Below are 26,090 nucleotides of genomic sequence, written 5' to 3'. Positions count from 1 at the left end.
GCTCTCCGAGGATAGCTCCGGGAGACAGTCCTACGAGTCTGACACACTGAAGATTATGAGCTTGTATACCTGCGCCATCTTGCTGAGGAACGCTACTAGGCATAGTTGAGTTCTTTCTGCATTCCAGCGTGTCGTCTAGATCCAGCACCAGCGCATAGCTAGGGTTTGAGAAAAACATTATTCTTTAATATACGAGGTTTTCAATTAGTATTATTAAACCTAATTATTTAATAAATTATTAAGTTTTCATGCTGAGACCCCCTCGATTTCAGTTTCATCTTCTCGCGTGCAAGCGGCGGTGAAAGTTCTCACAAAGCCTCGAGAGCCGCTCCCCATCACCACTGTCAAAGAATTCCACGTCACTATGGACCAGTATCAAACACAACCTCGGAGTTCTCACACTTGGGACATTTCTACGAGACGAAGAGGTTTGGTCCAATACACTGCCGTTGGCCCGATCCAAGCAATCCATCCTCGAGAGAGAGCTGCCAGAGCGGCACAAGCCTTCAAGGCATTTGGCTTGAATCCCCAGCACTTCATCGTGGAGTAGAGATCCATTTTCTTGGACTTGGAGAAGAGAGACCTTGTAAGAACAACAAAAGAGCAGGCTTCTTTAGATTTTTGGACATTTGTGGAGGCCGCCACGGTAGCCTGGTAGAGGCGCTCGCCGAGTACCTCCACCAGCGCGGCAGCCTCCTCTTGCAAATTACCCACGAGTCCCATTTGGAGGCGCCGCCTCCAAAGGAAAACGCCCGAGCCAGGATGTCCCCAGGTCGGGCCATGGACGCGTGGGAAATCTAGTCGAGCTCTTCGCCTTCTTGCGGCAAAGAGGAGAAAGAAAGCACCCAAGCAAGAAAAACCAAGCTCCACAGCAAAACAATCAAGCAAGCAAAGGAGAGATGCGATCACTCACCATGGGCGCCATCCAGATCCAGCTCCATCTACGACACAAGCGAGAGAAATCGTTAGAAGGAAGAAGCGGGCACACAGGCAAGCAATCCTCCCGAGCTCAACCGCCAGAGGCCCCCAAAGAAAAGCCCTATCGCCGCAGGTCTTGCATTTATATACTCCACGGACTGCGAATATTTCATTCGGCCGGATTAGAATATACCTAGACAGCAGTTAAAAACGAGAATAATTTGTGCTCGCATAATTAGAGATATACTTTTTAATGATTTTTTAATGATATATTTTTGTGTATACTATTTTTACTGGTTTTGTGTTACAATTTAGATGATCTAAATTTAATATAATTTGAAGGGCTATTATATGCAATGACTCTTAATTTATGAGATTTTTATGTTTAAATAGTTAAAAAATTATATGAGCCATTATTTTGATAAATTATTTGACTTTAACTAGATGATTATCTGCCAGTAACATTTTATTAATAATCATATAAATCAGCAAAGAGTTCTTTGAATTCTTGGTAAAAGTGGCTAAGACAAATAAAGGTCAATCAATTATTTATGACTAGACCTAAATCATCTTTATGAAGCTAGCTCGAGGTCACTTTAATTTCAACACTGAAAAAAACTTCTTTAAACAAGTGTTATTTAGCTATTTTCTAATTTAAAATAAATAAAGCATAAATTTCATGTGGACTTAATTTTATTTTAATATTGGCTCATTTTCTCAATTCTAGTTTTCATTTTAAAACAAAAATAAAGTGAAGTAGAATTTTCTTTTTTCAGCATATTATCACAATAGATAGAAAAGCTATCTTTAAAACATTAGCCCCTCCAGATAAGGTTTATTAAATATAAGATACTAATTTGACATTTTATACATGTATAGAATTATTATACATGGAAATCACTTATAATGCAATCCATATCAACTGGTTTTTCTTATAATTCCTTGTATAGAGAATAGAAGTTTTATTTTTTCTATATTTCCTGATCAAGACTAAGAATCTAAGCCATGAGCAATATTTCAAAGTACAACTTATATTGAGTTTGTAGTGGGTATGACAAGAAACAATAGCAATTTTGAAAAATAAGAGGGATGAAAAAGTTTTGTGAGTGGAATGATATAGAGGTACTATGTGGTATGATATGTTAATAGCTTAACAAAATCTTAGATCTCCATAAAGAATATTTAAAATATCAAAATATTTTCACAAACTCACAAAGTTGTATATAATTATGGCATGATATTTACATATACTATCACTATGGATTGTTAAAACCATAGAGGGAAAATAGAAATAAAATATTCATTAAAAAATTTCTTATAAAATAATTGCCCCTTTTACAATTGGGTTAAAGGGAGAGAAATCAAATGCATTATATGGTATTCAGGCAAATGACACAAGCATTAAGTATTCATAAATACATTTTTTTCCTTGTAAAGCATCCATAATAACCCTTATTGAGCTAAAGGGTTCATTGACTAAGAAATCTTATTAAACTAAAAGGAACTAACATTTTCATTTCCAAGTCAATGAAGATATCAATATCTCTAAGGAAGACTGGTTCCTTATATAAAAATACAAAAGGTTCTTAGGCTTAATAAAAGTTGTTGATTAGTATTTTAAAATGTATCATGGGATGAAATTTAAATATACTATCACTTTTCCCCTTGGATTAAGGAGAGAGAGAGAGAGAGTTAAAATATATTACAATTATAAACAGTTGCTAACAAGTAGAAACAATACATTTTTGTTGTGAAATCCTTCACAAACCACTTATAAGGCATTATTGTTGACATTAATTTGTGATCAATAAACTCTTTTTCTTTGCCATCTCAATCAAATTAAATCTTGCTAAAAAAACAAGGACAAACTATAACTTTGGTTTGGATTCTTGAGCCATTTTGATTATCATGCTAGTGATCTATATTATCATGGATCTAAACTCAAAAATTATGGCCAAAAGAAAAAATATGACACAATTTTCATCACACTCATCAAACTTACCAATGTGTTTCCTTGATCATTGACCTGGCTAAGTTATGGTGTTACCACCAAATGTTGCTATTGAATCTCAATAATAAGTAAAAGAGTTTCAAGGTATACTTAACTCATTTATCTGTGGTATTCTTCCATTTTCTTAACCTCTTCTTTCCTATCAATTATAGATTATTTCTCGCTTTGTTCATATGAACAATGATATCAGTACAAGAGATTACATTGGGACATCACCCCTCCACTATTCTGAAAGACTAATGCTGGAGAAACCATAATAAGAAAAGTGACTAACTTACTCACAAATTTTATAAATTATATAAATATCACAAACCATTAGATGGTAGAATAAGTTAGAATGTATTTTATTCAGAAAATTTAAATGAATATTAACTGTGGTGAGTGCATGAAATACAAAATTGGAATACAGAAATGTTAATCCAAAAGTCTTAATTTATATATAGGAGCAAGTGATCATCACTTGAGGTCTAGTTATGCCATATACTAATATTGGGATTTTGATACTCACCAATTTGATACAAATATATTCTATGTATATCCACTGAAACAATCAAAAGACAAGAATGTATAAAACAATGCACATGCTTTTTATAAACTTCTTTTATTTTATTTGTGTCTAAACAAAATAAAACAAAGCAAATTATTAGAACATTAACTCGTAATGTACACCTTATACCTTTTACACCTAGAGAACGACTTCCGTATTGAAAATCCAGCTAAACGTTCTAGTCTTGGGGCCCTTCTTCACCCTGCTCTGAGCTCGCTCCTCCAGTCTCAAGATCCAAGGAGGGAGACCACACACGAAATCCTGGGCCTTTTTGCGCACGAGTAGACAATCCAGTGATGGACTTGACGTTCCATCTCTTGACCAAGTGCTCTAGAATTCCTGCGTAATCCTTGGCAGTGTACACCCCTGTCCTCTGTGCCACCAAAGAGAAGTGCTCAAACAGGTTCTTGTCATAACCATTGTACATGAGATGGGTAGTATGCACAATACAGCAACCCCCCTTTATTTAGGGTGGGCTCTATTTGCTTATTTGGATTTGTATGCCACCTCATTGCTTACATGGATCAGTCATGTGATCAACAAAATTCTGGGAGTGGTTGACTATATAATGAGTACATTTGATAATGATGTATAATGAGCTCATAAGCATTTGAGCAAATGTGAGAACTTTAAACCATCTTTACAACCTTGATTATCAGATTGACATCTCATTAGTCGATGGCATCTTTCATATTTTCTCTCTTGTGGAAGAAAATCATAAGGAGGAAAAACCTAAACCAATCATAGGTTATATACTTATAAATTACAGCCGTTCATTAGCTATCTAATTATAAAATTATAGTCATTAACATATCCGTTAACAACATCTACTAATTAAAGTTTAACGTTACTAATTTAGAGTTAGTCGTTAAACATTTAAGGTGGGCGTGACTAAACGCGCCACGGGGGAAGTGAGGAGTGAAGAGAGGGGAGGAAGTGAGGAGTGAGCATGGCAAAGGGGCAACCAAAGAGAGGAGGGTGCTGTATTATGCATTTCTCCCCATGAGATGAGCCGGCATGGAGATCTTCTTCCTCATCATGTCCTCCAGCCCCAGCATTGTGCCCTCCGGATCGATCTCAAACAGCTTCCCCACGATCCTGGTGTAAGCATTCTCGTGCCGCTTCTCGTCGGCTGCGATGAGGCCGCAAACAGTCGCGAGGTTGTGGTCTCCGTGCTCCTTGGCGTGGCGAGCAGTGTTGCCGTGAGAGATGGCGGTCGCTTGCTCCTGGAAGGACGTGTAGATGAACCCGAGGTATGGATTGTTCTCGGCCCTGCAAGGATGGAAAACCCGAACTTTTGAGTTCCCGAGAAAGAAGAAACTCTGGCTCTTTACCATTCCAGAACCGATCAAGTACTGGATCGTCTTCTCGATTTGCTTCATGTCGACTCGTCCAGTGCGGTAGAGATACTTGTTGAGCAAATCACCATGGCGATTCTCCTCGACAGTCCAGGCACGCCCCCACACCGCCCATGGACTCGGGCTCGCACCGGTCTCGTCGCGGGTGCCATCGAGAGTGTTGAGCATCGTCAAGTAAGTTGGCAGCGCTTCCTCGGTGGTCATGTCCCCGACGAGGCAGAAGCGCAAGCTCTCGGCTCGCTCCCTCAGCTCACGAACCTCGTCATAGAAGCTCTCCGAGGATGGCTCCGGGAGATAGTCCTGGGGCTGCCAGCATTTCTCCACCGGCCGGAGGAATGGAAGGATGGATTCCTCCGCCCAGCTCTCGAGCGACTTATACATCTCGATCTTCTCGGGAGAGAGCCAGTGCATGATCTGCGAAGTCTTGCTGCTGTCTTTCTTCGCGACGCTCTCCCTGTGCATGCAAAGAGAGAAAAAAAAATTCAACCTTTCATGAAAGAAGAAAAGAAAACAAAGCGATCGATACTCAGCTGCGGCAGTCATCGCAATCGCTTGGCGATGGCAGCCATTGTTAAACTTGCTTAAACTATATCAAAGTGCAAAGCTTTGTCCTATCTTTTCTTTTTGGCGTTGGGCTTGCCAGGATTCTTCCCAGTAAATTGCTCTTGTGCTTCTTCCTTTGGCTGGCCATTCCACAGGAACTGCGTGACATCGTCCACTTGAGAAAGCTTGAGCAAAAGTGGTGTCAATCTCTCAAGCTCTTCATCATCTGCTTCTCCTCTGAATGGTTTGATCTCGATGCCATTGTGTGGGCACAGCCTGAAGTGGAACCTTTCATTGTCCACCCACACTAGCCGCTTCAACTCATGCCTGACCTTTACCTTGCGCACATCCTTGATGAAACCGGTCCTCGTCCTGGTGCAATCCTCAATGCCATAAACGTCGGTTATAAGCTTTGCACTCGCCCCAAACCCTGCCACCGATTGATCCAGGTGCCTGGAATCCGAGACACTGAAGATGGCAACGGAGTAGGCCATTGCCATCCTGCTCAAGAACGCCTCCAGCCCAGGTCTGTTCACAATTGTGCTCTACCAGCGTCTCGTTTAGGTCTAGCACCAAAACGGGTTTGCCTCCTTCCGCCATCTTTTTTAGGGCACACAAGTTGTGAACAAATTCGAACCTTTGTTCTTGGCCTTGGCCTTGCCAAGATTCTTAGCAGACTGCTCTTGTGCTTCCGACACCTTTGGCTGGCCATTCCACAGGAACTGCGTCACATCCTCCACCTTGGACAGCTTGAGAAAAAGAGGTGTCAATTTCTCAAGCTCCCTATCACCAATGCCATTGTGCAGGCACGGCCTGAAATTGAGGCGAACATCATCCACCCAGACTAGCGTGACACATCCTTGACAAATCCCTGTCGGCATCTAGTGCAATCCTTAATGCTGTATACCTTGCTGATCAGAGCCACACACTCGTTAACATGCTTTGAGTCTGACGTGCTGAAGATTATGAGCTTGTATACCTACGCCATCTTGCTGAGGAACTCTTCTAGACCGGGCCTCTTGACGATAGTCGAGTTCTTTCTGCAAATCAGCATGTCGTCTAGATCCAGCACTCTGTCCATTTCTTCCCGCAGCCCTAATCAGGATTAGCATCAAGTGTTTTTCAAACCGTTTATGACATGTTTAAAGGATTTTATTAATAAAGTCCCCTCGTTCTCACTTCCATTTTCTCAAATCGCCAGTGCGTGTGAAAGTTCTCACAAAGCCTCTGTGCAGGAGAAGATCTCGAGAGCCGCTCCCGACCACCACTATCAAAGAATTTATGGACCAGTATCAAACACAACCTTGGAGTTCTACAAGACGAAGAGGTTTGACACCGCTACAATCGATTACATGCGGAGGTTTGTAGACCGGGGAAACGCCTCGGTGACAACCAGGCTTAGGAAGCCCCCGATCCAGCAATCCAGGACTTAGAGAAGAGAGACCTTGTAAGAACAAGAAAAGAGCATGCTTCTTTAGAATTAAGGAATTTGTGGAGGCCGCCACGGTAGCCCAGTAGAGGCACTCGCCGAGTACCTCCACCAGCGCGGCAGCCCCCTCTTGCAAATTACCCGAGGCGCCGCCTCCAAAGGCAGAAGAAGTAGTCGTTGGGCAAGCTCTCGGCTCGCTCCCTCAGCTCACGGACCTCATCGTAGAAGCTCTCCGAGGATGGCTCCGGGAGATAGTCCTACGAGTCTGACACACTGAAGATTATGAGCTTGTATACCTGCGCCATCTTGCTGAGGAACGCTACTAGGCATAGTTGAGTTCTTTCTGCATTCCAGCGTGTCGTCTAGCGCATAGCTAGGGTTTGAGAAAAACATTATTCTTTAACATACGACGTTTTCAATTAGTATTATTAAACCTAATTATTTAATAAATTATTAAGTTTTCATGCTGAGACCCCCTCGATTTCAGTTTCATCTTCTCAAATCACCGGTGCGTGCAAGCGGCGGTGAAAGTTCTCACAAAGCCTCGAGAGCCGCTCCCCATCACCACTATCAAAGAATTCCACGTCACTATGGACCAGTATCAAACACAACCTCGGAGTTCTCACACTTGGGACATTTCTACGAGACGAAGAGGTTTGGTCCAATACACTGCCGTTGGCCCGATCCAAGCAATCCATCCTCGAGAGAAAGCTGCCAGAGCGGCACAAGCCTTCAAGGCATTTGGCTTGAATTCATCGTGGAGTAGAGATCCGTTTTCTTGGACTTGGAGAAGAGAGACCTTGTAAGAACAACAAAAGAGCATGCTTCTTTAGATTTTTGGACATTTGTGGAGGCCGCCACGGTAGCCTGGTAGAGGCGCTCGCCGAGTACCTCCACCAGCGCGGCAGCCCCCTCTTGCAAATTACCCACGAGTCCCATTTGGAGGCGCCGCCTCCAAAGGAAAACGCCCGAGCCAGGATGTCCCCAGGTCGGGCCGGACTTTGTCCGGTGGGCTGCTGGAGGCGTGGGAAATCTAGTCGAGCTCTTCGCCTTCTTGCGGCAAAGAGGAGAAAGAAAGCACCCAAGCAAGCAAAACCAAGCTCCACAGCAAAACAATCAAGCAAGCAAAGGAGAGATGCGATCACTCACCATGGGCGCCATCCAGATCCAGCTCCATCTACGCCACAAGCGAGAGAAATCGTTAGAAGGAAGAAGCGGGCACACAGGCAAGCAATCCTCCCGAGCTCAACCGCCAGAGGCCCCCAAAGAAAAGCCCTAACGCCGCAGGTCTTGCATTTATATACTCCACGGACTGCGAATATTCTATTCGGCCGGATTATACCTAGACAGAAGTTAAAACTTTGTTTATTTTAGTTTTTTTAGTGGTTTTATGTTACAATTTAGATGATCTAAATTTAATATAATTTGGAGAGCTATTATATGCAATGACTCTGATTTTAATGTTTAAATAATTAAAAAAAATTATGATCCATTATTTTGATAAATTATTTGACTTTAGCTTGATGATTATCACCCAGTAACATTTTATTAAAAATCATATAAATCAGCAAAGAGTTCTTTGAATTCTTGCTAAAAGTCACTTTAATTTCAACACTGAAAAAAACTTCTTTAAACAAGTGTTATTTAGCTATTTTTCTAGATTAAAATAAATAAAGTATAAATTTCATGTGGGATTTATTTTTTTTCAATATTGGCTCTTTTTTTCAATTCTAGTTTTTCATTTTCAAAGAAAAATAAAGTGAAGTAGAACTTTCATGTTTTCAGCATATTATCACAATAGATAAAAAAGCTATCTTTAAAACATTAGCCCCTCCAAATAAGGTTTATTAAATATAAGATACTAATTTTGACATTATAAACATGTATAGAACTATTATACATGGAAATTACCTATAATGAAATCCATATCAACTGTTTTTTCTTATAATTCCTTGTATATACAATTTATTTTTTATTTTTTCTATATTTGCATTAGACGATCAAGACAAAGGATCTAAGTCGAGCAACATTTCAAAATATAACTTATATTGAGTTTGTAGTGGGCATGACAATAAACAATAGTGATTTTGAAAAATAAGAGAGATGAAGAAGTTTTGTGAGTGGAATGATATATAGGTGCTATATGGTATGATATGTTAATAGCTCAAAAAAGTCTTAGATCTACATAAAGGATATTCAAAATATCAAAATATTCTCACAAACTCACAAAGTTGGAACAATAATTATATAATTATGGTATGATATTTACATATACTGTCACTATGGATTGTTAAAATTTTAGAGGGAAAATAGAGATAAAGTGTCCATTAAAGGTTTTCTTATAAAATAATTTCCCATTTTTCAATTGGGTAAAAGGGAGAGAGATCATGGCATTAGGGCAAATGACACAAGTATTAAGTATTTATAAATATGTTTTTTGTCTTGTAAAGCATCCATTGATAAAAGAATCTACTATAAGACTGCCATATAGATGAATAATTAGTTGCCTCATATGAAATAATTAATATATACAATAGAAACATTGATAGATTCAATGTGGAAATGAAAATGTTAATTCCCTTTAATTTAATAAGAGTTCATAGTCAAGTTAAAATATATTACAATTATAAACAGTTGCTAACAAGTAGAGACAATACATGTTTGTTGTGAAATCCTTCACAAAGCACTCATAGGGCATTATCCTTGACATTAATTAGTTATCAATAAACTCTTTTCCTTTGCCATCTCAATTATATTAAATCTTGCTAAAAAAAACAAGGACAATTTATAACCTTGGTTTGGATTCTGGAGCCAGTCGGATTATCATGTTAGTGATCTATATTATCATGGATCTAAACTCAAAAATTATGGCCAAAAGAAAAAATATGACACAATTTTCATCACACCAATGTGTTTCCTTGATGATTGACCTGACTAAATGATGGTGCTACCACCAAACGTTGCTATTGAATCTAAAAGTCAGAGTTTCAAGGTATACTTAATTCATTTATCTGTGGTATTCTTCCATTTTCTTAACCTCTTGTTTCCTATCAACTATAGATTATTTCTCACTTTGTTCATATGAACAATGATATCAGTACAAGAGATTACATTGGGACATCACCTCTCCATCTGAAAGACTAATGCTGGAGAAACCATAATAAGAAAAGTGACTAACTTACTCACAAATTTTATAAATTATATAAATATCACAAATCATTAGATGTTAGAATGTATTTTATTTAGAAATTTTAAATGAGTATTAACTGTGGTGGGTGCATGAAATACAAAATTGGAATACATAAATGTTAATCCAAAAATTGTAATTTATATACAAGAGCAAGTGGTCATTACTTGAGGTCTAGTTATGCCATATACTAATATTGGGATTTTGATACTCACCAATTTGAATAGATATCAAAATCCCAATATTAGTATATGGTGATGAATAATAAAATATATTCAAATATTCAAATATATTCTATGTATATCCACTGATTAATTCCTAAACAATCAAAAGAAAAAAAATGTATAAAACAATGCACATGCTTATTATAAACTCTTTTATTTTAGATGGACTGTTTGGTGTCTAAACAAAATAAAACAAAGCAAATTATTGGAACATTAACTCGTAATGTACACCTTTACCTTTTACGCCTAGAGACCACACACGAAATCCTGGGCCTTTTGCGCGCGAGCAGACAGTCCAGTGATGGACTTGACGTTCCATCTCTTGACCAAGTGCTCCAGAGTTCCTGCGTAATCGTTGGCAGTTTACACTCCCGTCCTCTGTGCCACTAAAGAGAAGTGCTCAAACACGATCCTGGTGTAAGCATTCTCGTGCCGCTTCTCGTCGGCTGCGATGAGGCCGCAAACAGTCGCGAGGGTGGTCTCCGTGCTCCTGGCGTGGCGAGCAGTGTTGCCGTGAGAGATGGCAGTGGCTCGCTCCTGGAAGGACGTGTAGATGAACCCGAGATATGGATTGTTCTCGGTCTGGGGATCCTGCAAAGATGGAAAACCCGAACTTTTGAGTTCCCGAGAAAGAAGAAACTCTGGCTCTTTACCATTCCAGAACCGATCAAGTACTGGATCGTCTTCTCGATTTGCTTCATGTCGACTCGTCCAGTGCGGTAGAGATACTTGTTGAGCACATCACCATGGCGATTCTCCTCGGCAGTCCAGGCACGCCTCCACACTGCCCACAGACTCGGGCTCGCACCGGTCTCGTCGCGGGTGCCATCGAGAGTGTTGAGCATCGTCAAGTAAGTTGGCAGCGCTTCCTCGGTGGTCATGTCCCCGACGAGGCAGAAGCGCAAGCTCTCGGCTCGCTCCCTCAGCTCAAGGACCTCGTCATAGAAGCTCTCCGAGGATGGCTCCGGGAGATAGTCCTGGGGCTGCCAGCATTTCTCCACCGGCCGGAGGAATGGAAGGATGGATTCCTCCGCCCAGCTCTCGAGCGACTTAAACATCTCGATCTTCTCGGTAGAGCCAGTGCATGATCTGCGAAGTCTTGCTGCTGTCTTGCTTCGCGACGCTCCCTGTGCATGCAAAGAAAGAAAAAAGAATCCAAGCTTTCATGAAAGAAGAAAAGAAAACAAAGCGATCGATACTCAGCTGCGGCAGTCATCGCAATCGCTGGTACCTTGCCGCTCCTCACCGAAATAGAGACCTTGATTGGCTTGGCGAGATGGATCTCATGGCTGGGAATGAGAGCGCTCCTCATGGGAGTCCCGCAAACGTTGGCGATGACAGCCATTGGAACCAGACAAGGCGAGCTGCAAGACATGGCGTGAGAAGAAATCGCGCATGCAAGGGCATGCATTCTCGATCGAGCGAGAGAAATAGAGATCGAGAGCTCACCTGCGATGGGAAGACTTGTTGGCGCCGAGGCCGCCGCTTGTGTCTGAAGCTTCGCAGCACCAGGTTTGAAAGCCTACAGCCTTGCATGGATTTCATTCTCCTTTACATTGTAATTCCATCTTGGAGTTATGGAGTTGCTTGGAATTTACTACCTTTCTTCGTATATTTTTGCTCTCTTTGAAGAAAACGAAAAGTCAAGTTTCACTCACGAGCAGAGCGTTTTCTTCAAATTCAGACTCGTAGAAATTAAGAAAAGTGACCACCTCGCGAAAGGTGGTGTGTGCTTCTTTAGAATTAAGGAATTTGTGGAGGCCGCCACAGTAGCCTAGTAGAGGCGCTCGCCGAGTACCTCCACCAGCGCGGCAGCCCCCTCTTGCAAATTACCCACGAGTCCCATTTGGAGGCGCCGCCTCCAAAGGAAAACGCCCGAGCCAGGATGTCCCCAGGTCGGGCCGGACTTTGTCCGGTGGGCTGCTGGAGGCGTGGGAAATCTAGTCGAGCTCTTCGCCTTCTTGCGGCAAAGAGGAGAAAGAAAGCACCCAAGCAACCAAAACCAAGCTCCACAGCAAAACAATCAAGCAAGCAAAGGAGAGATGCGATCACTCACCATGGGCGCCATCCAGATCCAGCTCCATCTACGCCACAAGCGAGAGAAATAGTTAGAAGGAAGAAGCGGGCACACAGGCAAGCAATCCTCCCGAGCTCAACCGCCAGAGGCCCCCAAAGAAATGCCCTAGCGCCGTCTTGGATTTATATACTCCACGGACTGCAAATATTCTATTCGGCCGGATTATAATATACCTAGACAGCAGTTCAGGATAATGATATTATTTTTGTGTATATTATTTTTAGTGGTTTTGTGTTACAATTTAGATGATCTAAATTTAATATAATTTGAAGGGCTATTATATGCAATGACTCTTAATTTATGAGATTTTTATGTTTAAATAATTACAAAATTTTATGAGCCATTATTTTGATAAATTATTTGACTTTAACTAGATGATTATCTGCCAGTAATATTTTATTAATAATCATATAAATTAGCAAAGATTTCTTTGAATTCTTGTTAAAAGTGGCTAAGACAAATAAAGGTCAATCAATTATTCATGACTAGACCTAAATCATCATAAATCCATATAGTGGCATCCATTTAATCTTTATTGCATATGGATCAAGTGAACTTTTGCTCATTCTGAATTACGACTGAAATAAGACCTAAAAATATAGCATAAGCATCAATTGATTGCAAAATCCTAACGAACTAATTGCAACTTTATATACAACTACCAAATGCTTAAATAAACCTCAAAGCCATAATTTTAAACCAAAGCAAAAGAACTATACCTACTCATCGATAATTCTGTCAACAACATTAAAAAGTGGGGATGTAATTTGAAATTCTAGCCAAAAGTGACTCAACCATTGAAACATGGGAATACTCAATATCTAGATCAATATTAGGAGGACAAAAAACACTCAATTCAACACTAATTGAGAATGAAAATCATAAAAGTCATAAATAATCGACGTGTTAGGAAAACAAAATATTGCAAATAGGGAAGAAACACTAGGAATATGAGAAGGTGGCTCAAGCTAAGAAATAAGAAAAGGTTGGGACAAAATAAAAGGTAAAGAGAAAATATTAGATGGCAAATTGAAGGATTAACGCTTACGCCATAAAATCTTTAACTCATCTCTAAAGCTATCTCTATAATAATCAAATTCTTCATCACAATCTGAAATTTATTTAAGCTTGTAAGTATCATCTTTCTGTAAACTTGATCCTCAAATATTTTCCAACAACCAAACTGCATCATCTATAGCTTGCTCCATATCAATGAAAAATGGTAGAATAACGAAAACAAAATAAGTTGTGTAATCTTATCCTATGGAAGTTGGAGACTATATAGGTGTAGCACTAATATAATGATACTCTATAACACCAAAAGTTCAATCTAACAAAACAACATTAATAGCTTCAAATGACACACTCTTTAATTGATGATAGTGTGGCATAGTAGAAGAAGATAATGCAATAAAGATTAAAAGAAAGAGTAAATCTAAACACAACAATAGTTAAAATTCTAGATCTTGCAAAAAATTAATACAGATTTAGATCTAAAATAAAATGAAGAAATAAAAATAAAAATACTAGAGTAAAGCATTGCCAAAAAGCTATATCTTTTAATGACAAATTGCAATGTCTTTCAACTCTTCCAATGAATAAGTATATTCATTAGGGTTTAAACCTTTACTTCTATACAAGAATGGATGGACTAGATTCAATCCCAAATGGATGATCCGTTTGTACAAAACGTTTCAATGGTTGCACATGCACAATTTCTAGAGGATCGGCTTGTTGGATGTTATATTGAACCTCATAAATTTGTGGTTTAACTTGCCACAACACCCATTACGATTCTTTCCACTAAGCAAGGAACCCTTTAAATAAACCACGTACTAAAGATAAGGAAAACAAACTAACACTAAGTCATCCACTTTGTCCTCCATAAGTGGACAATGATGGGAGTTGTAGCACTGTTGTTGTCTCATTTGTATGCAACTTAAATGTTTGACAAATTCTACTTGGACAAGTGGAAAAATGCTTGTTAAATATTGATCCCACAACCTAGCATCGACAGCTCATAACAATCGTGAAAGTAAACCCAGCTCTGTTAGTAATATTGGATCATGACTATATAAGAGTTTATATGGTGAAACACCAACATAACTCTGCACCCCTATAACATATGCATACCGAAAAGATGGCAAATAACCATCCCAATTTGAATACTAAGTGTTCACGTACTTTGCGATCATTCCTTTGGATGTCTCAGCCATAAATGTATGACCATTATTGTAGCGCATGTGATCATGGGATGAGATTTGGATATACTGTCACCATGGATCCTTGGAACCTTGGGGGATAAATGGGGATAAAATAGCCACTAAGGGCTCTCTCATCAAGCAATTGCCCCTTTTCCAGTTGGTTTAAGGGGAGAGAGATAAAGTGTGCTATAGTTGGTATCAGAGCAAATGGCACGGGTTCGATTCCCATTGATTAGTGGCTACCTAAAAATATAATATACCCTTGAGCAAAGTATATTTCTACCCCTAAATTTGAAATCATACATATTGGGCATCCATGCATACATCCTTCTTCTTCTGTGGAGTATCTATAGACGAAGGTATCCACCGTGGGACTGCGGTACGGGTGGATGACTAATTGCCTCACATGGAATAGCTGGTAATTGGCTCAATAGGGGTTGTTAGTCAATAGTCAATGAGGACATTGACATCTCAGTGTAGTGCATGTGATCATGGGATGAGATTTAGATATACTGTCACCGTGGATCCTTGAAACCTTGGGGGATAAATGGGGATAAAATAGCCACTAAGAGCTCTCTCACCAAGTAATTGCCCCTTTTCCAGTTGGCTTAAGGGGAGAGAGATAAGGATAAATGGGGATAAAATAGCCACTCTCATCAAGCAATTGCCCCTTTTCCAGTTGGCTTAAGGGGAGAGAGATAAGGTAGAGACTGATAACGAGCCCAGCAATACCGACCTCCTGCTGTCGTGGTAGTAAGGAAAGAATATCCGAAAGGACAGGCCAACAGATAACTTCCGGGCTGCATCATACAAACTATTTACTAAGGTCTAAGCCAACCAAAGTCAACTCTAACCCTTTCACTAGTTTGTACTGTCTTACGAAAACGGAATGGTTTTCGAGCAAAGTGACCGACAGATCAGCCATTGGAAAAGCCTAAGAAAATTTATGGAAAAATTTCCATCCTAGAGAAAGAATGACTCTTAGTCCAGGATTGCAAACTTTCAAGACTCAACCAACTTCTTCCTACTAACAACTTCACATAGGTTCACCTCAACACAAATTCTCATGACCCATAATATGCTTAAGCATCGAACATCTTTGCCCGTCTAACCGATATCTAACACTGACATCCGCAAAGTGCAAAATGAACATCCAAGGCTTGATCATGAAGACCACATCTTCGGATATCCACATTGCACTCACACTTTTGTTCAATCACTTTCAAGATCCAATGTGAAGCCAAAACACTAACAAGAAAAATGACATGGAAAATCAAGATCCAAGGAAATTCCTCATCACTTGAAATAACAATGCCACTTCCATTAACACAAGTGTTAGTGATGTCAATGCCCTAACTACACACTTTCTCCATCCAAAAATCTACTCCAAATATTAATAAATCAACCGACAAGTCATAACAAATGAATACTATAACCCTTTCTCCAACACCTTATGGGCAAACTTCTTAGGAACCAAGGTACCAATATAAGCATAGCATAATGGACATTCGTGCAAATGGTAGTGCATCTGCGTTAGACAAAGAGGTTACCCCTAACTCATTTAAGTTGGTGCACTTCTCACATAGTGTGAGTATTGTGAACTTTTTCTAGAGTTGTTTCCTTGGCGGTATTCTAGACTCAAGTATGTATCGACGAGAATGTCGATCTTCCCTAAGGGGGGAGAGTGTCGCGAATGTGACTTCGGGTATCGAAAGTTACCCGTCGGCTTGCCCTTTTGGATATTTTTTCCTTACTGCCACAACGGCAGGAGGTTGGTATTGCTAGACTCGTTATCAGTCTCCGCCTAAGCTAGTTGACAAACTGGTCATCACATGTGCACTTAGACCGGAAGGGCACTAAGGAAGGAAATCCTAAGTTGTCATTTGTCAAGCAAACTTGACACGGTGATGAGAAACTCATGATGTTAACTTGCACTTGCTAGTGTTGGGAACCCCTGTGATATTGAGCTTGGTCCCTCAATATTGCTCGATGATAGCTTACCGTGTCTACCAAACACCCTCGCTATCATGCCCCTTGTGTTGGTCTCATTTCGGTCCCAAATGCTATTTATGGAAAGTGTCCAGATTTGCTCATTTGGCATATCTACGAAATGTAAAGATCGGCCTGAACACAATGGTGTTCGTCCCGTGTCCAAATTCACAATCTAAGGACATTCCATATTTAGTAAGTTTCAAGCTTGTCCTAGAGACTAACTCCTGATACTAAGGGAAGTTTGGGGTGAAAGTCCAAAGCGTGTGTTACTTGAGGGGGGGGGGCTGTGGGGGGTTCCAAATGTATAGTAGGGATAGTGGGTAAGTCGAGCACATAGTTGCCAGAAAATGTATGAAACTAAAAAAACGTAACGTTTTAAACGCGTTAAAAAACGCCATTTTAAACTCCCAATGCGTTTGCACTATTTGCGAAAAGAGACAAGAGTTTCTTTAGGGTTTCTTTAGGGTCATGTCAGGAATTGGAGGACGCTGCGAATGCTGGAGCTGGAAGCATGTGATACGAGCAGAGCGGCACTGGACATGTAAGTATTGTCATGAGATTCACACTGGGGGAGCAGAGCGAGTGCGAGCACATCTCGCTGGAGTCAGGCAAGAGGTGTGAAAACGTGCAAGGCAATGAGGGAGATCCCTTATGAAGTTCTTAAAAAAGCTCGCAGCAGTTTTTTCGATTTCAAGCTAGCAGACCCAGCAGATGCTGATGATGGGCATCTACTGCAGCAAGCCGCACAGGGTTCAGGGGGGCCAGCAGAATCTATGGTGGCAAGCACGGAGAACTGGTCCAATGCTGGGACAAGCAGAGCAACGAAATGTAGATCCTTGGATGGAAATTTGGTGACATTTTTTGATACTGCTTCGGCTGAGGCACTGGATGATGCTGTTGCAGAGTTCTTCTTTGCCGAGAACATCTCCTTCAACACAATTCGAAGAGACAACTTGAAGAGAATGCTAAAAGTTGCCGCAAAAGTGGGGCATCCAGCGATTGACAACCTCATGGGATATGAGAAGTTGCGGACAACTGAGCTACAACGAATATACAACAACGTTCAGAAGCGGCTTGAAGATGTGCGGCTAAGTTGGAGGACATATGGTTGTACCATTGTCACGGATGGCTGGTCTGATATCAAGAAGAGGTCTCTTCTCAACTTCATGGTCAGTTCTGTGAGAGGCTCAATTTTCCTGAAGGCTGTGGACAGCAAGAATGCGAAGAAAACCGGAGCATGGTTGTTTGAGCAGCTGAAACAAGTGATTGCCGAGGTTGGTGCGGAAAACGTTGTGCAGGTGGTGACAGACAATGCAAGCAACTGCGTGGTCATGGGGGAGCTTTTGCAGCAGGAGTTTCCACAGATTGTACACGTTCGCTGCATTTGCCATGTTATGGACTTGCTGTTCGAAGATATTGGAGCTCTATCTTGGGTGCAGCCTTTTGTCGATGGCTGTGCGAAGATAGTTACCTTCATCACCTCAAAGCCACGGGTTCTAGCTCTTTATAGAACTTTCTACAAACGGGACCTGATAAAGCCTGTGACCACGAGGTTTGCTTATATTTTTCTCGTGATGTCTCAGCTTCTGGAGACCACGAATCTCTCTGAGCTTCGAAGAATGGTGGTGAGCCAAGAATGGGAGCGACTTGACTGGTCTAAGAAGCTGGAGGGCCTGGAGCTGCGATCTCGTGTTCTCAATGACTCGTTCTGGGAGCGGTGTGAGAATTTGTTAATTTTGCTCGAACCTTTACTTCGAGTTCTTCGACTCGCTGATCGGGAGGGGGCGACTTCAGGCCTCATCTTTGAAGCTGTTGATCGGCTGATTGAGAAGATGGACGAGGGAGCTCGAAACAGAATTTATGCACATGAGGAAGTGGGACAAATCAAGGATTTCCTACTTGAATCACACGGTCTGAAGGAGGCAAGGTGGTATCAAATGCACAATGTCATTCATGGAGCTGCTTTTGCTCTTCATCCTCTGTTTCTGGGGGATAACCCAGAGAACGACAAGCTGGACAATGAGGCACGCGGGAACTGGTTGGAGTACATGCATGTTTATAGCAGAGGTGATCTGGACTTGCAGCTGAGATTGCAGGCATAGTTTGAGAGGTTTCGGCAACAGCTTGGACGGCAAATGAGGTTACCTGTTGCCAAGGATCGAGAGACCAGAAAGTTTCTAGTAACCTGGTGGAGTTCTTTTGGTTTAGAGATGCCTGATCTATGTCGCATGGCTCTCCAGATTTTAAGCCAAGTTGTTTGCACTTCTCCATGTGAGAGGAATTGGAGCTCATGGAGCTTGATACAAACAAAGCGCAGGTCCCGCTTGCTTCCCAAAAGTGCTGAGAAGCTGGTTTACATTCATACAAACTTGTGGGTTGTTCAGAAGCTGGAGAGTGAAGGTTTGAACCAAATCAGGCTACTGATGAGTTTAGCATCGATGAAGGAATGGAAGATGATTCAGAATCGGAAGACGACTAAAATGGCTTCTTCTTTCATTTGTTTTATCGGTTGGGTTTTATAAACTTAATATCAGATTAAAATGTATTTAGTAAATATTAGTGTTTTCTTAATCATTTTAGGCTTTAACATGTAAACGTTTGATTGTCCTGAAAAAAACGTTTTAAACAGCATTTAAACGTGGACGCGTTTGAACGTTTGCATGTCTAGCTGCAACTATGGTCGGGCATGGCCGACCAACCTGAGGTATAGTCTAGCTCCCGCTTGCGTGCCTGTCCTTGTTCTACGTCTGGCTTGGGTCTAAGCCCAAGTTCCATTCCATGCTAGCTGGTGGAGTACCCATGTCCTCACATTAGGCCACCGGTATGCCGAAATAGCGCCAAACACCGTTTGGCTCCGTTTTGCTCCGTTTTGCATGCTAGTCCTGGCATTAGGATGCTGGTTGCTCCAGGACTGTTCCAAGTCACTCCGGGCTCCTGTCCCTTTTCTCCTTAGGCTGTATGCTCGGGAGTTGCTCTGTGGTTTGGTTCCGTCACTCCTTGGCTCCATGCTTGGGAGTTTGGCATCGTTCCTTTGTTCAATGGCCCAAGGCCCTGAACCTCAGGTTCCACACCACGTTCCTTTGGACATGTGGCATCTATCACATGGCATAAAGAGGGTTTAGGTTCCGCTTTGTGGTGGTATCCTATGGTAAATCACCATAGGATAAAGGGTAAAAACCACATGCGATACAATTATCTGAAAAAATCTGCTCTGTATAATATTATGTCACATCTCTGGCCAATAGAAACACCTGTGCAACTTTTCAGTCATATAATGATGTCCCATATACCCACTTAGAACAGGAGAATCATGATAATCATGAAGAAATTATGGAATAAAGATTGAAGGCACTACCAGCTGTAAATGATCATCAGGATCCATCTCCACAAAATAAAAAAGGCTGTCTTCAAGGCGATATTGAGAATGTAAATGCCGGAATGGCATGTCATTAGCAAGTGATGTAGGATTCTTAAACCCATCTTAAAGCCTTCAAATCCATGGCACAATTTTTTTAACCTTGCGAACCTTGCTAAGAGAATGTAGATCTTGCTCTGCACTTTGTGGACATTGAACGTCAAGTACAACAACTGCTGACAACATAGAATTCTTGTCTAGAAAATCTAGATGCTGGAACAACAGGCTCATAAAAACATGAGAAGAGAATGAAGAAGGAAGAGGAGCTTGAGAAAAGACATTAGCATCATCCATAAAACTCCATGGGCAATGAACAACATCAAAATTATATATCTGAAGCTTCAAAGCTCACCGAGAAGTACAACCAACTAAGTTCTTTTATTTCAATAATGAAGTAACAGCAACATAATCACCTTTTAGTAACGTCCGAGAACCATATAGATATGCATGAAGTTTCTCGAAACATCAAACTGCTACTAAACACTTCTTCTCTATCATGGAGTAGTTCACCTCTATTAGTTGTAATGTATGGCTTATATACATAATGGGATGGTGTTGACCAGGCATACTCGGGCTCTCTTGCATCAACACATCTCCACATGCAAAATGAAAGGTTGAGTGTAGTCAAGATATGCCAAAACTAGAGGAGTTATCAATAGCTTTTTGACATCCATGAACGCCCGTTTACAATCCGGAGGCCAAATGAAAGATGATGTTGATGACTTTAGCAATATTCACAACAATGTAATGCAATCAGAAAGATAATCTACAAAACGACTGAGATATTGCACCTTGCCCAAGAAGTGTTGCATATTATTCATACACTTTGGAGTATGGAACTTTAAAACAGCCACAAGTTTGTCAGAATCAACTTGCAAACCCTCACAAGAAATATGGTACCCAAGATAAGTCATGTTCTTGGATCCAAACACACACTTCGACCGCTTCAGCTTGACTTAGCACCACCTGCAATGATAGCTTGAGATTGCCTACATGCACAACTAGGTCCATTTCATCCCGTGCACATGCATGTGTACTATTATTGTCATAAAGAATGAAAATTGGCTCTACCGCATGACATAAATGTAGATGGCAACATGTGGTAACAAATTAAGCGTAGCAATAGATTGAGCAATAGAAGATAAATTCAAACCTATATCAACTAACATAGAGAGAATAATAGAAGACCTCTTGCTACAAAAACAAGCTTGGAAAGTAAACACTACATGAACTTGTGTCGAATGAACCTCTTAATGATACTCGCGAAAGAAAGATGGAAGGGTTACTGACTTATTTGTGTAAGGTCTCTCCATTACTCACACAACTCCTCATTTCCCATATCTTAGTGGCCAGACCTTCCACTATAACAGCACTAATAAGACATTGTTGACACTAAAGTCTCCACCCAGGAAATAGAGTTTGCCAATCCGGAAAATGCCTATAACGCTGATAAGTGTGACCAACTTCATCACATGCCTAGTAGTGAATATCACAGCCACGACCACGTCCTCACCCTTATCCTTGAATGCGAGTAGCAACAGCATCAACCTCTATTGGAACAAAACCATCTTTCATAGAAAGTGGAGATGCTAAGTGAAGGACATTGTCAAGGGTGGTTGGAGCAAGTGCTTGTACAAATTCTACAAGATATTGACAAAGTGTTGGCCATGACATTCTCAGTTTGATCCGTTTAGACATATTTGACTAAGTAAAAGAAATGAAATGAAAAAAAACTAAAAGGAAAAGGAGATTTAGACAATGAAAAAGCTCGATCTAAACCAAAATCTCAAAAGGAAAAAACTAAAGAAAGGAAATGGAAAAAATTAGATTTAGATAATGCAAAACTAATATCCTAAATCTAAGCACTCCTCAGGGACAATCAAAGGTGCCTCTCACCTCCAACAATGTGAGTGCAAGGAATATAAAAAGGGAATACAAAAAATATGCATATCAATTAGCTCAAAAACCCTAATTTATATACAAGAGCAAGTGGGTCAAATTGAAATTAATCCGACAGCTACCAAAATCCCACTATACTAATATTAGTATATGGCATTGCAGCTGTACATTTGGACCTCATAGCATGTTTTCAATTATTATAAATGGAAATTACTTATAATGCAATCCATATCAACTATTTTTTTTTATAATTCCTTGTATAGATAATAGATTTTGTATTTTCCTATATTTCCAGGAGGTGATCAAGACTAAGGATCTAAGTCATGAGTAATATTTCAAAATACAACTTATACTGAGTTTGTAGTGGGCATGACAAAAAACAAGAGCAATTTTGAAAAATAAGAGGGATGAAGAATTTTTGTGAGTGGAATGATATAGAGGTACTATGTGGTATGATATGTTAATATCTTAACAAAGTCTTAGATCTCCATAAAGAATATTTAAAATATCAAAATATTCTCACAAACTCACAAAGTTGTATATAATTATGGCATGATATTTACATATACTATCACTATGGATTGTTAAAACCTTAGAGGAAAAATAGAGATAAGATATCTATTAAAGACTTTTTTATAAAAAAAATAATTGTTCCTTTTTCAATTGGGTTAAAGGGAGAGAGATCAAATACATGGGTAAATGACTATAGCACATGTGATCATGGGATGAAATTTGAATATATTATCACCATGGATCCTTACAACCTTGGGGAATAAATGGGGATAAAATAGTTACTAAAGACTCTCTCATTAAGCAATTGCCATTTTTCTAATTGGCTTAAGAGGAGAGAGATAAGATGCACTACATGTGGTATCAGAGAAAATGGCACAGGTTCAATTCCTATTGATTAATGGCTACTTAAAATATAATATACCCTTGAGCAAGGTATATTACTACCTCTAAAATTTGAAATCGTATGTATTAGGCATCCATACATACATCGTTTGTCTTGAGCCTCCTAGACAAGAATAGCTAATCTACACAATAGAAGGATTGGTAAATTCAATGCGGAAATGGATTGATTGATTCAGTATTGTCACCGTGAATTCTTGGAACCTTGAGGGATAAAGAGAAATAAGGTGCACTACAATAACACAAGTATTAAGTATTCATAAATATGCATTTTGTCTTGTAAAGCATCCATAATAACCCTTATTGAACTAAAGGCTTCATTGACTAAGAACTCTTATTAAACTAAAGGGAATTAACATTTTCATTTCCAACTCAATGAAGAACATTTGTAAAGAAGGTGTTAGTTCTTTTAGGCTTAATAAAAGTTTCAATAAAAGACATAATTTTCAACACACTCATCACACTTATTAATGTCTTTCCTTGATGATTGACTTGGCTAAGTGATGGTGTTACCACCAAATGTTGCTATTGAATCTCAATAATAAGTAAAAGAGTTTCAAGGTATACTTAACTCATTTATCTCTGGTATTCTTCTATTTGCTTAACCTCTTCTTTCCTATCAATTATAGATTATTTCTCACTTTGTTCATATAAAAAATGATATCAGTACAAGAGATTACATTAGGACATCACCCCTCCACTATTCTGAAAGACTAATGCTGGAGAAATCATAATAAGAAAAGTGACTAGCTTACTCACAAATTTTATAAATTATATAAATATCACAAACCATTAGATGGTAGAATAAGTTAGAATGTATTTTATTCAGAAACTTTAAATGAATATTAACTGTGGTGAGTGCATGAAATACAAAATTGGAATACAGAAATGTTAATCCAAAAGTCTTAATTTATATATAGGAGCAAGTGGTCATCACTTGAGGTCTAGTTATGCCATATACTAATATTGGGATTGTGATACTCGCCAATTTGATTACATTTAAATGAATATTAACTGTGGTGAGTGCATGAAATACAAATTTGGAATACAGAAATGTTAATACAAAAATTGTAATTTATATACAGGAGCAAGTGGTCATTACTTGAGGTCTAGTTATGCCATATACTAATATTAGGATTTTGATACTCACCAATTTGATTAGATATCAAAATCCCAATATTAGTTTATGGCATAACTAGACCTCACACCGCTGAATAATAAACCATATTCATCCACTAGTTAATTCCTAAACAATCAAAAGAAGAAAATGTATAAAACAATGCACATGTTTCTTATAAACTCTTTTATTTTAGTTGGACTGTTTGGTGTCTAAACAAAATAAAACAAAGCAACTCGTAATGTACACCTTTTACCTTTTACGCCTAGAGAACGACTTCCCTATTGAAAATCCAGCTAAACGTTCCAGTGTTGGGGCCCTTCTTCACCCTGCTCTGCGCTCGCTCCTCCAGTCTCAAGATCTGAGGGAGACCACACACGAAATTCTGGGCCTTTTGCGCGCGAGCAGACAATCCAGTGATGGACTCGATGTTCCATCTCTTGACCAAGTGCTCCAGAATTCCTGCGTAATCCTTGGCAATGTATACCCCCATCCTCTGTGCCACCAAAGAGAAATGCTCAAACAGGTTCTTGTCCTGGCCGTCGTACACGAGATGAGCCGGCATGGAGATCTTCTTCCTCATCATGTCCTCCAGCCCCAGCATTGCGCCCTCCGAATCGATCTCAAACAGCTTCTCCATGATCCTGGTGTAAGCATTCTCATGCCGCTTCTCATCGAATGCGATGAGGCCGCAAACAGTCGTGTGGCGAGCAGTGTTGCCGTGAGAGATGGCGGTGGCTCGCTCCTGGAAGAAGGTGTAGATGAACCCGAGATATGGATTGTTCTCGGTCTGGGGATCCTGCAAGGATGGAAACCGAACTTTTGAGTTCCCGAGAAAGAAGAAACTCTGGCTCTTTACCATTCCAGGACCGATAAGTACTGGATCGTCTTCTCGATTTGCTTCAAGTCGACTCGTCCAGTGAGGTAGAGATACTTGTTGAGAAAATCACCATGGCAATTCTCCTCGGCAGTCCAGGCACGCCACTACAGTGCCCATGGACTTGGGCTCGCACTGATCTCGTCGCGGGTGCCATCGAGAGTGTTGAGCATCGTCCAGTAAGTTGGCAGCGCTTCCTCGGTGATCATGTTCCCGACGAGGCAGAAGAAGTAGTCGTTGGGCAAGCTCTCGGCTCGCTCCCTCAGCTCACGGACCTCATCGTAGAAGCTCTCCGAGGATAGCTCCGGGAGACAGTCCTACGAGTCTGACACACTGAAGATTATGAGCTTGTATACCTGCGCCATCTTGCTGAGGAACGCTACTAGGCATAGTTGAGTTCTTTCTGCATTCCAGCGTGTCGTCTAGATCCAGCACCAGCGCATAGCTAGGGTTTGAGAAAAACATTATTCTTTAATATACGAGGTTTTCAATTAGTATTATTAAACCTAATTATTTAATAAATTATTAAGTTTTCATGCTGAGACCCCCTCGATTTCAGTTTCATCTTCTCAAATCACCGGTGCGTGCAAGCGGCGGTGAAAGTTCTCACAAAGCCTCGAGAGCCGCTCCCCATCACCGCTATCAAAGAATTCCACGTCACTATGGACCAGTATCAAACACAACCTCGGAGTTCTCACACTTGGGACATTTCTACGAGACGAAGAGGTTTGGTCCAATACACCGCCGTTGGCCCGATCCAAGCAATCCATCCTCGAGAGAGAGCTGCCAGAGCGGCACAAGCCTTCAAGGCATTTGGCTTGAATCCCCAGCACTTCATCGTGGAGTAGAGATCCGTTTTCTTGGACTTGGAGAAGAGAGACCTTGTAAGAACAACAAAAGAGCATGCTTCTTTAGATTTAAGGAATTTGTGGAGGCCGCCACGGTAGCCTGGTCGAGGCGCTCGCCGAGTACCTCCACCAGCGCGGCAGCCCCCTCTTGCAAATTACCCACGAGTCCCATTTGGAGGCGCCGCCTCCAAAGGAAAACGCCCGAGCCAGGATGTCCCCAGGTCGGGCCGGACTTTGTCCGGTGGGCTGCTGGAGGCGTGGGAAATCTAGTCGAGCTCTTCGCCTTCTTGCGGCAAAGAGGAGAAAGAAAGCACCCAAGCAAGAAAAACCAAGCTCCACAGCAAAACAATCAAGCAAGCAAAGGAGAGATGCGATCACTCACCATGGGCGCCATCCAGATCCAGCTCCATCTACGCCACAAGCGAGAGAAATCGTTAGAAGGAAGAAGCGGGCACACAGGCAAGCAATCCTCCCGAGCTCAACCGCCAGAGGCCCCCAAAGAAAAGCCCTAACGCCGCAGGTCTTGCATTTA

The 26,090-nt window shown here is 40.7% G+C and overlaps 1 protein-coding gene and 2 pseudogenes across 1 annotated transcript; all 3 read right to left on the bottom strand.

Moving 5' to 3' along the window:
* Window positions 1–208: 208 nt before the first annotated feature.
* LOC112349237 lies at window positions 209–771 on the bottom strand. Its single transcript, XM_024683286.1, has 2 exons — window positions 401–771; window positions 209–341 (listed from the first exon to the last, which is right to left on the bottom strand). The coding sequence occupies exons 1-2, from the start codon at window positions 721–723 to the stop codon at window positions 275–277; spliced, it is 390 nt and encodes a 129-aa protein (XP_024539054.1). The 5' UTR covers window positions 724–771; the 3' UTR covers window positions 209–274.
* A 2,843-nt stretch (window positions 772–3,614) lies between these two features.
* Window positions 3,615–11,699, bottom strand: LOC9653560 (annotated as a pseudogene).
* Window positions 11,700–24,098: 12,399 nt separating this feature from the next.
* Window positions 24,099–24,934, bottom strand: LOC9653559 (annotated as a pseudogene).
* Between the last annotated feature and the right edge of the window lie 1,156 nt (window positions 24,935–26,090).

Source organism: Selaginella moellendorffii, unplaced genomic scaffold, assembly GCF_000143415.4.
Source record: "Selaginella moellendorffii unplaced genomic scaffold, v1.0 SELMOscaffold_37, whole genome shotgun sequence".
In the NCBI taxonomy this organism is placed as follows: domain Eukaryota; kingdom Viridiplantae; phylum Streptophyta; class Lycopodiopsida; order Selaginellales; family Selaginellaceae; genus Selaginella; species Selaginella moellendorffii.
Note: the sequence above shows the minus strand (reverse complement) of the source record. Positions and strands in the feature narration are given on the sequence as shown.

Bases quoted from the DNA above. Each gene is read 5' to 3' on its own strand.
- LOC112349237 (XM_024683286.1), bottom strand. From the start codon at position 723: ATGGGACTCGTGGGTAATTTGCAAGAGGAGGCTGCCGCGCTGGTGGAG. The intron at 342-400 runs GTGAGAACTCCG...ATTCTTTGACAG, and splicing joins CTCGTAGAAATGTCCCAAGT to TGGTGATGGGGAGCGGCTCT.